Raw genomic sequence first — 13,526 nt, 5'->3', positions numbered from 1 at the left:
GGAGGGCGCTCTAGTGCAGAAAGTACAAGACGGACTCATAGAAGTAATAACTTAGATGTGCCAGGAAATCCCTAATATGGACAAAATCATCCAGCCACCACATTTTTCTTCCCGTAAGAGCGGATGCGGCCATTTATAAATTCTAGCTTCCAGTCTCATCCACATCCAGCTATTTCTAGCTGTACAAAACAGCTAGTTTTGTTGCTTGATAATGAAAATTGGTGTGTCTTACCATAAAACCCATAAAAACATTTGGCTGATGAAACGTGAAGACATTAAACACACTGTTGCAACAATATTTAATTTATGTGTGTTTTTCAAGTATAAAAGTATATGAATAATGCAGTGCTAATTGAAATAGCATTTATTACACTATAGAAACTATTCTGCTGCCTTCTGTGATAAAAATGGAAAAAAATGTTATATAAACAAATCATAAAATTGTCATTAGGAAAATATAAGAAAAATATGATTGAATACGAATCACTGCTTATTGTCTAGCAGTGTATTTTATTTCTTAGACAATTAAAAATAATAAATAAGAGAAAAATAAAACTTGTCAATTAAAAAGAAAAAAGTATTAGTAGGCTACATTTTACATTTCTGTCCACCTCACTTTTGAAATGATGGCTATGCCCCCGCAATAAAATAAATCCATGTGTATGCAAGAACCACATACACCTGATGACAAAGTACTCTGTTAAGCCACTTTGACATACAATACATCTTTCCACGCATGCGAGAAAAGGAGGTTGCGTTAAAGTTGAACGGAAAGTTCGTTTTGAAATTAATTTGAAATGCATTTTACTAGCTGTGTGCACGTGCTCCCTTATTAAAATCTGCATACTTATTGATAATTTGGATTAATCAACATTAGAACAAGGCTAAGAGCAAATTTAGGTGTTAGCATTTTGCATGAGCATATAGGCCTAGATTCTTTATTCACTAATAATTTCATAGAAAAAAAAATATTACTGTGCAAACAGTGGTCATAAACTGTACATATTTTAATTTATTTGCACAGTATCCCGGTCTCTAATATGCACCTATATCATGGTAAGGTTTGACAAGTTTTTCTATAATATGTGCACTAGTTTTAATCCCAAACTTCCTGACCTATATGCATTGGCACGCTTTTCACCCTGCATGGTGACAAACAAACTAGTCATGTTGATCCAGAACAAAGCAAATTCACATTTTGCTTGCATCATTGTATTACAACAAAATGCTTTACCTCCCAAAATTTATTTGATTTTTATTGAACCTAAATTCAGCGGTCCACCCAGCATTGTCTCGTGTACCAGTCAGTCTTTCCAGGTCTTTCTTGCTGTCGTCTAGAGGCGTCACATAATCTATACATGACATCCGATCCTTGCTGACAAAGATAATTCTTCAGACGGGACTCTGAAAAGATGTACTTTACTTCATTGTGTTTTCCCTAGTTAATCTGTGCAACCCAGATGCACTGAAACCAAGCCGAAACATTTCATACAGAACACAAAGTGCCTTAAAACCTCCTACACACTGACACACAACCTTTCAAACTCTTATTTCACATAATCCACATATAGATGGCCTCTCTCAGGGGAACAGGTGGCTATATATCTAAACTCAACTTGCAATGATTCCCTGTAAGAGGAACACACCGAAATCGTGAGAATTCATCCAGACGTGAAGATGTTGGCAGTTGTGGTTGTTTTATTTCTAGCGGTCGGCGTGAGTGACGGCGTGATTTTGAGTAAATGTGAGCTGAAGCAGCAGCTTGAAAGAGGCCTGACTCTGCAAATCCCCAATTCTGCAGACGTGCTGGCACAGAGTGAGTCTCTATTTACATCCCGAGCTTTAGATACCGATCACTGCTTCTGTGTAGATTCATATACTGTTTAAGTAGTTTGCAGGTGAGCATATAGTCACCTGCAAAGGTAAAGGTTCTTTATTGGCATTGAGGGTTCAATGAAGAACATTTAATGTCCATGAAATCTTTCCATTCCATAAAAGGTTATTTATAGTGGAAGAAGGTTTTTAAATTTTTTTAAATATGTTCTTCATGGTAAGAAAATTAAATGGCTATTTTAAGAACTGTTCACTGAAAGGTTCGGTTTAAGTTGTATGGAATAGAATATTCTTCAAAAATGACTGAAATGAACGAAAACTCTCTTTACAGTCGTGTGTCACGTCCAGCTGACCTCTGGCTTCAATACCAGCGCCGTTAAGACGATCGCTGAGACACAAGAGCCTCGTAGAGGTCCCGGTCCTCGCCGTGGTAGGTCTCCCGGAGGAAAAAGTGAAGGTGGCTCTTCCAGTAATGAAAGTGATGGGGACAACGATGAGGTCTGGACCCTGTATGGCTTGTTCCAGCTTAGCGACCATGTGGTGTGCAACTCTGCTCAAAGTCGTGCACTGAACCTCTGCAGACTGTCCTGCGACAGTGAGTATATTTAATATGAAAAGTTGATGCACTGGTCGATACGGCAAAATAACCCACGACAGGGTGATCAGAACCAGTTTGGGGTTCTTGTGAAAGAAATGAATACTTCTATTCTGCAAGGATGCATTATATTGATCACAAGTGACAGTAAAGAAATGTATAATGTTACAAAAGATTTCGATGATAATAAATGCTGTTCTTTTGAACATTTTGTTCATCGAAGAATCCTTTAAAAGAGTATGTTTTCTACAAAAAATATTAAGCGGCACAGCTGTTTTTTCAAGATGTTTCTTGAGCAGCAAATCAGCATATTAGCATGATTTCTGAAGGATGATGTGACACTGAAGACTGGAGTAATGATGCTGAAAATTCAGCTTTGCATCACAGGAATAAATTACATTTTACAATATATTCACATAGAAAACAGTTATTTTAAACTGTAATATTATTTCAGAATATTTCTGTTTTACTGTATATCTGATCAAATATATGCGACCTTGGTGAGCAGAAGAGACTTTTTTATATGCATAAATATTCTCTAAAATTAAATATGATTGTTCTCCTTTTCAGAGCTGATTGACGATAACACCAGTGATGACATAGCCTGTGTCCAGGCCCTTATAAATGCAGTGTGAGTAATTGAATAGAACATACAAACTTCAGAAAATGATATTATCATATATTATCCAGTGCAGTATGATTTAATTAACTGTGCTATAACATTATACATCATTGTTTGTATATGTATTAATTAATTAATTTTGCAGACTGTAGTATTAATATTTATTCCATGATGTAGAAATTATATTAGTAGTGAATCCTCATAAAGCAGGTGAGTGCAAGTGTCCTGATATTGTGTTTATCTGACTATAACAGAACTTCACCGATTCCTGACCCCAAAACTGCTAGACACATCCATGAAATGTAAGTGAATGAAACAAGAACCAATTCAATACAGCAATTAATGGAAAACACGAATTTACTATGTTTGCATGCAAGTACAGTATGTTAAAAAATTGGTATTGAGATCACTGCAATAGCTAATATCACTGGCTTGACTAAACCAGCTTTTCTAAAAAAAAAAAGTTAAAAAAATCATATTTTCATGTTTCCTATTTTCCTTTGACAGGATCTCACTGATCCACCAGCCAGAGTGTATGACCATGAAGGCCACTTCCTACTTTGCCAACTGTCAAGCGCCCTAGAGTCCTGACCTCTATTAGCACCCTGCTTTAATTTTGCATTTATGTGCATTTGTATTCGTAGCTTTCTTGCAAGACAACAAAATCCCAGCACAAGTAGCTTGTGTTTTGTACTGTATGAGTCATTAAAGCCATTTGAAAAGCAGTGTTGTGCTCATGAATTTAATTAAGGCCTGTTTGTCTCTGCAGTCTGATGTTGAACGTTTCGCGTTGAATGTTTATGTCCATTTTATTGCCAAAGGCAATCCAAATCGGATGGAAAACAAAGACGTTAAGGTAAATAAGTTATTTACCATTAGGCAGTATTCAGTACAGGCAAAATACTAAGTACATAGGACATCCACTAGATGCTTGTTAATAAACAGATTTTGGCGCTGAGGTAATTATAGCACACACTTGATTATTGTGTACTGAGATAAACAACAGGCTGTAAGGTAACTGAGAAATGTATAGTCAGAACAACTAAATAACCATTTTTTACATGTACATGCAGCAGCTGTTTTGTTTTTCTGGTGCTACAAATATGAGCTAAAAATTAGGAAAATTACCTAAAAATCTCGAGCACGATTTTTTTTCAACAAACACTCAGATAAAGATACAAAAGCTGTCACTGGGGCAGTAACCTAAAGTGTACATATTTTGAAAGGGTACTGCCCCAGAGACAGCTTTTGTACCTTTTTTTCGGAGACTGAAAGCAAGAGGACCTTCTGGGTGTAGATTCCTGATTTTATTATTACTAATAACAATAATAATATAGTTACATATGCTATTGTAATTTCTTTTCTTTTTTTTCAATGTACCTTAATATACAACTGATCTATATGAAGTATTAAGGCAATATGCGAAGTGACTTTAGGCAATATTGCATGAAAAACTGCATGTGGGCAAAAAGTTCAGTGACACTTAGCAATCTTTAATATGGTCTTTATTAGAAATGGTTTAGATGACTACATGATAATGTGTTTTATATTTAAATGCAAACAAGGACTGATGCAGTCTTGCAGATATAAAAAGTGACATAATAGGCCTACTGTTGTTGTCTCTAGTAAAAATTGTGGTACAACACAAAGTGCAACTAACTAGGCAGTATTTCAAAGTAAAACACATGGTGATCACTTAGCCTACTGTAAATACAAGCACAAAGATTTACTCTCATGGCGATGTAGTATACATTGTTGTAATGCAAAACTAATATGAATATCAAGATGTTTAATTCTATACAGCTTTATTATGTTACAGTATAAAAATCCCTGCAAAATTCAGTTCAGAATCAGATGATGAGAGGGGGGCCGGGCCTAGTTGTCACACTTTTTACTGAAATTAGTATTTCTCACTCGAGGTTTATTTTAGAAAGTCAGGCACATACTTTAAAGTTTTTTCTCTGTTATTTTAGTTTTCTAGATTAGAATTCAACCAACAGACAACAAGACAACAAAAAACTGAGATAGCCCTTGTGTCATCTTCACTCCCTGCTGAAAAAAAACAATAGACACCGTCACAAAATGTGTAATGGTTTTACTGGTTATAATGGGACTTGTATTGGTTTTAATGGAAACTGTACTGGACCATGTGCATCTCTTCAGGTAATTGGTTGCCTTCTATTGGTGGCTTGTTAAAACCAATAAATCCTAATGGAACATGTCCCAAAACACACTACAGGAAACCATTTTTTAATGGTTAAAAGTTGATGGTTTGTAATGGTATTTTTAGTGGACACCATAAGAATTTTTAGTGATGGTTCTATTGTTTTTTTTTCCCAGCAGGGCTTTGTGACAACTAGCCCCGGTGTCTCTTTAGTACTTCTGTCTCAGACAAACTCCCCGCTGGACTTGAGCTCAGGACACAGTTTGGCTTCAAGGTCTTCGATCTTGATGGACTCGACGTCTTTCCCGCTGCTGAGGCTAGCGGCCCGCGTTATCTTCGTCAGCGTGTCCTCGTAGGGCGGCGGGAGGTAAACCATGAGGAAAACCCCGTCAGACAAGTCCGAGCTCGTGCTGTTCAGCCGCTCCGCGTTCCCGGTGAGCGACGACAGAATCTTGGCGTTGCTCTCCGGGTCCTGCAGGTCCAGCGCGATGATGCTGGCCAGTCCGAGCTTGTTCTGCCTGAACCTTCGGTAAAGAAGGACAAACGCGACACCGAACACACGGAGCGTGACGAGCAGGAGGATGACGTACAGGATAAGCTCCCATTTCCCGTCGTTTTCGCTCGAAAGCTCATTCCAGTGGTAACCCTATAGGGACGTAAAGGACATCATGGGTTACTTGAGTTCAGGAGTTTGAACGTTTGTATTTATAGTATTGTGTTTATGGCATTAATGTTAGTCTACAAAACCACCACTGGCTCTGCACCCCTTTACCTAAATTCATTAGGCTACTTCAGACTTATGTGCCCTCTAGAAGCTTGCGTTTGGCACATTAGTGAACGACGCATTAAAGTGCCATCCCAAAGAGGCACAAACTCACTTTCACAGACTTTTACATTAAATGTTCCCTCCTGGTGGAATGACCTGCCCAACTCAATCTGAGCAATCTTCAAGAATCGGCTAAAACACATCTCTTCCATCTTTATTTGACCCTCTAACTCTAGCACTCTCTATTCTAATTCTATTCTTTAAAAAATACTTGCACTCTATTCAACTGCTTGTTTTCCTAAAAAAAAAAAAACTTACACTAGCTTCTCTATTCTTTTTGTATTCTGTTTGTTTGTTTTCTTTTTATTTATTATATAAATAACAAAAAAACTTGCTACATGTACTGTGTTAGGCTAACTGAGACTTGTTATAGCACTTGCTCTTTTGTTGATTTTGATTGCCTCCTGGTTTAAATGATCTGGTTTAAGCTGGTCTTCAAATGTTCAACACTAAAAAAAAAGTAAGATAACATTTTAACCTAAATAGTGGACCTTGCTTTTTTCTTAAATTCATACAAAATCGCCACCTCATTAAATAGTTCTGTTTTCTCATGAGATGGGATTTACTTGGTTTAATTGGACAACCAGCTGGTTTGACAGCCTGACTAACTGAAAAGTGCCTAAAAACCCTTTTAAACCAGACCAGGTTCAAAGGTCATCGGCACAAGACCACGAGAACCAGACGAGTCCTCTGCTCAATCTGACTTGCGTTGCAGCCTGGAATAAAACCACAGCATGCTGGTTTTGTCTGGCCAGAGGAGAACTGGCCCCTCAACTGAGCCTGGTTTCTCCCAAGGTTTTTTTTCTCCATTTCTGTCACCGATGGAGTTTTGGTTCCTTGCCACTGTTGCCTTTGACTTGCTTAGTTGGGGACACAATTTCTGGCAACATTGTTGACTTGACTGCACAGACACTATTGGAAGAGAACTGAACTGAGCTGGACAGCGTGTCCACCCTAACTGGACTGCATCCCAAAATCTAGTGCTTCTCCAACCGTTTTACAAACACTAATCACATAATGCTGCTTTTCAGCTAGATTAGATATTTTGGTCCTTTAAACCCCTTCGTTTACGCCAAACCACACTGTGTCACCTCAAACGAACCCCTGTGGAGATCACAACTGGAACTTCAGATCATCACGGCATCAAAATTTAAGACAAAACAAATGTCAGATTGTAAGTGCAACTTTAATATAGTTTGATTCTCACACAAAGTGAATTGCACAATTTCCATTGCACAAAAGGTTCTTTATAGAGTTATAAGGTTCTTTGGATTATTTAAAAGTTCTTCAAACAAAGAAAACAATTTTTTTAAGAACTGTTCACTGAAAGGTTCTCAGAATGGTTCTTCTATGACATCGCCACTTTGGAACCTTTATTTTTGGAACTTTAATCTCCAATCGTCTGTCCATTTCCATAACCTCATCTTGAATCATAGCTTTCATCTTGAATGGGATTGTTCACCAACCTGTAGTCGTTGTTCTGCGGTAGGCGGCGATGGGGACCCAGACACCCAGTCATCTCTTCCAGCAGGTCCAAACTTTATCCAGCTGCTGTCCAGCAATCGTCGCATGCTTCTGCTGATAGAAGAGCGCCGTCGGCTGATGAAGGATGAGAGAGTCAGACCAGCAGCTGTCTAAAGAGCGCAGTGGGATAACAGCTGCATCTTGTGTCTCTCTGAATGTGCGTGTGAGAGCCAGAATTTGTGTGTGTTAAGTACTGTCTCACATGCTCGCACATGCAGATCAGTGGAAATCAGGCCAGCGGTCAGCCAATGGCATGAGGCGAAAAAAGACCCGAAAGGCAATCATTTGGGGATTTGTGATGCGCACAGCTGGCCTATATTTAATAAACAGCAGAGAGGGATAGAGAAGATGGAGCTGTAAATCAAATGAGTTGAAGTGCTGCTGCGGTTTGCAATGGTGGCAGAAATGGGCGGGGCTTTTCCTTTGCATTCAGAGTTGCACGTGTGTTTAGATGAACATCTAGGAATGCTTCAGTTCAGACATCTGTTGCTTTATGATACAGCCTACTTCATTGCTTTGGAGAAACTTAACCCTGTTTAGTCAGACATATGAAATACTAGTTTGTTTGTTTTTTTAATTGGACCATTTATTGAGCCTTTAGACAAAATATAGGCCTATATATAAAAAAGTCAGATTTGAAACATCAGGCTTTTATGACTCATATAATATGATACAGTGAGAATAATGAGCTCACACTCGAGGAGTAAAAAGCACCTATATATATTTCAGATGCCCAAACTGAGCAAAAATATGCAATTTGGTGCAGTTGATGTTATTTATATAGCCAGAAATTAAGAAATTCTTATAGTTGATAATGTAAATCAATATGATATTTATAATAGTAACAGACTACTTATATAAATGCATATAAATATCAGTTGTCACGATAATGTCTTAGTAAGATTATATTTATTTGCTCAGTTTTATGATTAATAAAATAGATAATGCAACGCAATACAGTGATGATTGAGAAATGAACAAATAAACATTCCTCAAAAGGCTGCTGATTATTTTTGATACATTAAAAATTACAAATGGATAATCAAGTAAACCTAAGTTGCTTTAGTTTAGTAAGTGTTCATCTAAATATTACTAATAATATCAAAACTATTCTTGCATTTACTTCATAAAAATCATTAAAGATTTCATGGCAAAAAGACACATGAACCACAAACTGAAGGTGGATACACTTACAGTAATACTATTTAAAATACTTTTACTTGCTAAAAACATCAACTATCAATCAGATGACAGAAGGCATGATTGTGTGCAACAGGTTTTACAGCAAAACTTGTTAATCATGTTGATAATTTAGAGCCCTTAGAAATGTATATATTAGATGCGATATCATAGGCTTTAGGTTAAAAAGCAGAAGAAAGCAACAGAAACATGCAGATTTTAAAGTCTGCATTAGTCTGGTTGGTTGGAGATGTGAAATGATTGCCAGGGCATTTGAGCTGAGCTACAGTCAATCAGCGATAAAACTCTGCTCAAACCAAAGCGGCATCATGGCGATAGTCTCATTAGGACCAAAGCTCATTACTGATATGCCGTGGATCACTGTCAGTACATTTGGTTTATTAATGTCTGAGGTCCGGCTCCTAAATAAGCACTCATTCTGATTTCTCAAAAATGTTCACGTGAACACCAGCATTTGGTTTTTACTATTGGCTCTATAATGTCAAAATTTGACTTTGTACTGTGTACTGTCTCATTTAATCATGCAGCTAATGAGCAATATTGTAATGTTAGAAAGCGAGAATGTGCCATTTTTGTTATCTTAAAGGGTTAGTTCACCCAAAAATGCAAATTAGCCCATAAATTACTCACCCTCAAGTCATCCTAGGTGTATATGACTTTCTTCTTTCAGACGAATCCAGTCGGAGTTATATTAAAAATGGTCTTTGATCTTTCAAGCTGTTTAATGCCACTCAGCGGGTGTTGCAGTCCAAAAGCACTTAATTAAAAAGCGCCCATCCATAAAAAAAAGTGTCTCACACGGCTCCGGGGGGTGAACAAAGGCCTTTTGTAGCGAATCGATGCGTTTTTGTAAGAAAAATATCCATATTCAAAACGTAATAATCACTTTAATGTAGCTTGCGCCAGCAGTTGTACACAGAAGCAGCTCCAGGCGGATGACGTATGAGGTCAGTGCCCGCTGAGTGGCATTAAACAGCTTGAAAGATCAAAGACAATTTTTAATATAACTCTGACTGGATTCATCTGAAAGAAGAAAGTCATATACACCTAGGATGACTTGAGGGTGAGTAATTTATGGGCTAATTTGCATTTTAGGGTGAACTAACCCTTTAAGAAGCTATTTTTACCTGATCTTGACCTTGACCTTAAGTTTAATTCAAACCATACAAAAGAAACTCTTGTGGATTTGCATTGACGTGACGGTGATAAAATTAGTTTACTTTTTGGCTGAAATTTTCCTTTAAAATAAAATATGCACTGATGTTTTGTATGAATGCTAAATGACAAGCGGCTGTTTAGACAGATGAGTTTCAGAAGCAGAACAATCCTAATATCTGGGTTTATAGGGGACAGCTGGGGTTGAGCATTTCAGGTTTAGCAGCCGCCATGTTTTTAATTAGAGATATGGAAATGTCTGTGTAATTCAGTCAAAATCTCTGATGCACACGTGAAGGTTTTCCAAAGAATTTCTCTGACCACTGGTAATGAGAGTTTGCAGGACGTCCTGTGGATAAAGCAATCATCCAAAAAGAGGTTTATTGAATAGACACTTTAATCACATGACCAGACAAAACAACCCCGCGGGCTGCTGACAGCACAACATGAACCCCACATTCATTTTAAAACACAGTCTTCACATGAACACACACTTCATGTGAAAAGCTGAACCTGAAAAAACTAACTAGAATCAAATAAATAATAAAAATGAAATATAAATAGAATACAAAATACAAAATATAAAAATTCAATAAAAATATAATTATAAATATAAAATATAATTAATATTATAATATTAATAATATATAAAATACCTGATATACAAAATAAGTTTTATATATTTTTGAGAAAAATCATTTATAAAATATCATGTAAATCTAAAATTAAACTGAAACTAGAAAAACACTGGAAAAAGCTAACAGAGTGAATTGAAAACATAGAACAGACATAAAACTTCCTTGAAATATCTAAAGTATAATAACCCTGAACTGCAGCACCTTTTGCCTTCAGTTATTCAGCTTGTGTGTTTCATGTGTCACCCAGCTTCATGTTCAATGCTAATCCTAACCAGACACGTTAGCCTTTCACACACACTTAATCACACACACACACATGGCATGAGGCTTTGCCATGTCAGACACAAAATGGGGTCACCGCTCTCCTCCCACTCCAGCCCAGACCAGGCCAGACCAGCGCTGACCCAGAGTCTGAATCTGAGTCACGAGAAGAGCACATTCATCATCAGGAAATGACCCAATCTGCTAATCAAATGTTTCAGAGAATCCGCTGAGGTGACACCACCGTCATTTCCTGCTGTCAGTGAAGCGCTTTAATGTGAACAGTCAGCATTTCACTCTGGGCTCTTTATTTCTTTTTCAAATATCAAATTCAAATAAAGAGAGAATCTGTTGAGGGAGCTCAGTGACACTGTTATGCCCTTGTCTCGGATTTTAAGCCGTAATATAAAGTCTTCATTTGTACTTTCACTCTCTCGGCCTTATTGCTAGAAATACTGCATTCTGTTACGCAACCACTTTTACTGAAGATTTACACACACTGTCCTTAATTCTACATTAATATCTTTGTCTCTCCATGCAAATTACCTCAAGTTCATTTATCTGGATCTGTTTCAAGCTGTTTTCAGTTATGAAAAAAACAGAGAATGACATATACAACTATTATATATATATATATTAGTTGTTTATATAATTTATATAAAAACTACACGATGTTTTTCTGCTGCAAAAAAAATGTATGTGGATAATTATGTCTACTAAAGATAAGAAGTATTTGATTTGTATTGGAGGATAAAAAATAATCAGATCTCCTTCTCATTTGCATAATTTCATGTCATTTCTGTCTGTTAATTAAATTTTAGTAGAGCTTTATTTTCTCTCTTTAAATCAGGATAAACATTCACAAAACATCTGTTAGACTGGACATCTGTCTCAACAACATTCAACATTCATGTGTGTGTATGTGTGTGTGTGTGTGTGTGTGTGTATGATTTTGCCATTTTTCCAGAACAATTTTGATTTATTTGAGCTGTGCAAGGAAAGGTGAATAAGAAAAAATATATATAAAGACAGGGAAAAAATTACATCTCAGATTTTTAAATATTTTTATGCTATATTTGTATATTTTTAGCTTTTGACCTCTTCTGGCACAAGTCAAAAGTCAAGTCTCCATTTATGTGATATACTGGTCTCTAGATAAATAAGTCAAGTTAAATTTATTTATATAGTGCTTTTCACAATACACATTGTTTCAAAGCATATAATTATATATAATATCTTCATGCCTCACAGGTGCAGATTAGAGCTGAGTGATAATACAGTTTACATTTTGCAATAATACTTAAGCAACCAAGTAGTGTTGCTATGTAGTATATATTGCACTGTATGTATCTGGATAAAGTTGGACATGCTTATATATTTTTATATAAAGAGCTGGCCGATAATATAGTTACATTTTGCGACAGTGTAAACAACATCGCAGTTGAGATTTGCTATATAGTGTGTATCAGTTTGATATATCGTAGGATATTTTAAACTTTTAATAAGTTCACTCTTGCAGTCAGCAACCAAATGAAAATGATGAATCTGATAACAGTGAGTTTTGTATGAAGAAAGCACTCAGATTGTCTTCAGCAAATGGCTAAATGTTGTTTTCATTACCGTTTTCATGAAGATTGTTTGATGGCCACAGTGAGGTTCAGCTGGTGTTGTGACGATCATGAAGCTGATTCGAGGACACACTTTTGGGATGCTGATTGCCTAGTTGTGAGGGATCTGGGGTGATAACGGGGAGTTTCCCTCAAAGACACGTAATTAGTGCAGCATGAGTCTCTGTGTATGAAACGCCATCATGTTGATTCTTTCTGCCTGTGTGCACTCATTCCTCCCAACAGCAGCACGTCCTGGAAATGAAAAATAAAGTTTATTCAGAACATTTGAGACTCATTTTTATATCAGTGATCCAGCTACTGCATGTGAATGCATGTGTGATGATGCTTGTATGAAGGGCATTAAGGGAGGGTGGAGACATTTGGCAGGGATTTGTTAGTGTTTGTGTGCCCTTGACCCGTGTTTTGCTGGAGGTCAGAACAACTGCTGAGCTCTCAACATATTGCAGCTATATGAAGATCTGCAGTGGCTTTTCTGTGGGTATTATAGAAGTAAATGGGGCGCAGTGTGTGCGTGCATGTGTGTGTGTTTTATTTATTAGAGAGAAAGAGGAATTATTTATTTTGTGTGTTTAAATGTAAGCAAGTACAAATAAAAAAACCCTGCTTATGTTATTTTTGTCCTTATTTAAAAAAAATATTATGGAATTAGGACTCATATTTTAGCTGGGGAAAAAATGAAAAAATGTCTTGATGGATTTGTTTCTTACAAACATCCAGCTTTTTGCTTCACAAGACAGTAATGGATGGACTGGAGATGTGTGGATTACTTGTGGGTTACTGTGATGTTTTTATCAGCTGTTTGGACTCTCATTCTGACGGCACCCATTCACTGCAGAGGATCCACTTGTGAACAAGTGATGCTATGTTACATTTCTCCAAATCTGTTCTGATGAAGAAACAAACTCATCTACATCTGAGATGGCCTGGGGAAGTATACATTTTCAACAATTTTTCATTTTTGGATAAACAGTTCCTTTAATAATACTTCTGAACAAACTGTTTAAAATCCTGTGCTCTCACACAAGATGAAGTGGTCTATTGAAAGCAAGTGTATTTGCCTCAAACATGTCCTTTTAG

General features: G+C 36.8%; 1 protein-coding gene across 1 annotated transcript; it reads left to right on the top strand.

The window, feature by feature from the left end:
• The first annotated feature begins 1,643 nt into the window (after window positions 1–1,643).
• LOC107700821 (alpha-lactalbumin-like) lies at window positions 1,644–3,775 on the top strand. The gene is made up of 5 exons (XM_016502633.1): window positions 1,644–1,816; window positions 2,165–2,428; window positions 2,999–3,059; window positions 3,305–3,352; window positions 3,558–3,775. The coding sequence occupies exons 1-5, from the start codon at window positions 1,678–1,680 to the stop codon at window positions 3,631–3,633; spliced, it is 588 nt and encodes a 195-aa protein (XP_016358119.1). The 5' UTR covers window positions 1,644–1,677; the 3' UTR covers window positions 3,634–3,775.
• Window positions 3,776–13,526: the final 9,751 nt, after the last annotated feature.

This window comes from Sinocyclocheilus anshuiensis, unplaced genomic scaffold, assembly GCF_001515605.1.
Source record: "Sinocyclocheilus anshuiensis isolate Anshui unplaced genomic scaffold, SAMN03320099.WGS_v1.1 scaffold1127, whole genome shotgun sequence".
Classification (NCBI taxonomy): domain Eukaryota; kingdom Metazoa; phylum Chordata; class Actinopteri; order Cypriniformes; family Cyprinidae; genus Sinocyclocheilus; species Sinocyclocheilus anshuiensis.
Note: the sequence above shows the minus strand (reverse complement) of the source record. Positions and strands in the feature narration are given on the sequence as shown.

Coding starts and splice junctions, on each gene's coding strand:
- LOC107700821 (XM_016502633.1), top strand. CDS start 1,678: ATGTTGGCAGTTGTGGTTGTTTTATTTCTAGCGGTCGGCGTGAGTGAC. Junction 2,429..2,998: donor CTGCAGACTGTCCTGCGACA/GTGAGTATATTT, acceptor TCTCCTTTTCAG/AGCTGATTGACGATAACACC. Junction 3,060..3,304: donor CAGGCCCTTATAAATGCAGT/GTGAGTAATTGA, acceptor TGACTATAACAG/AACTTCACCGATTCCTGACC.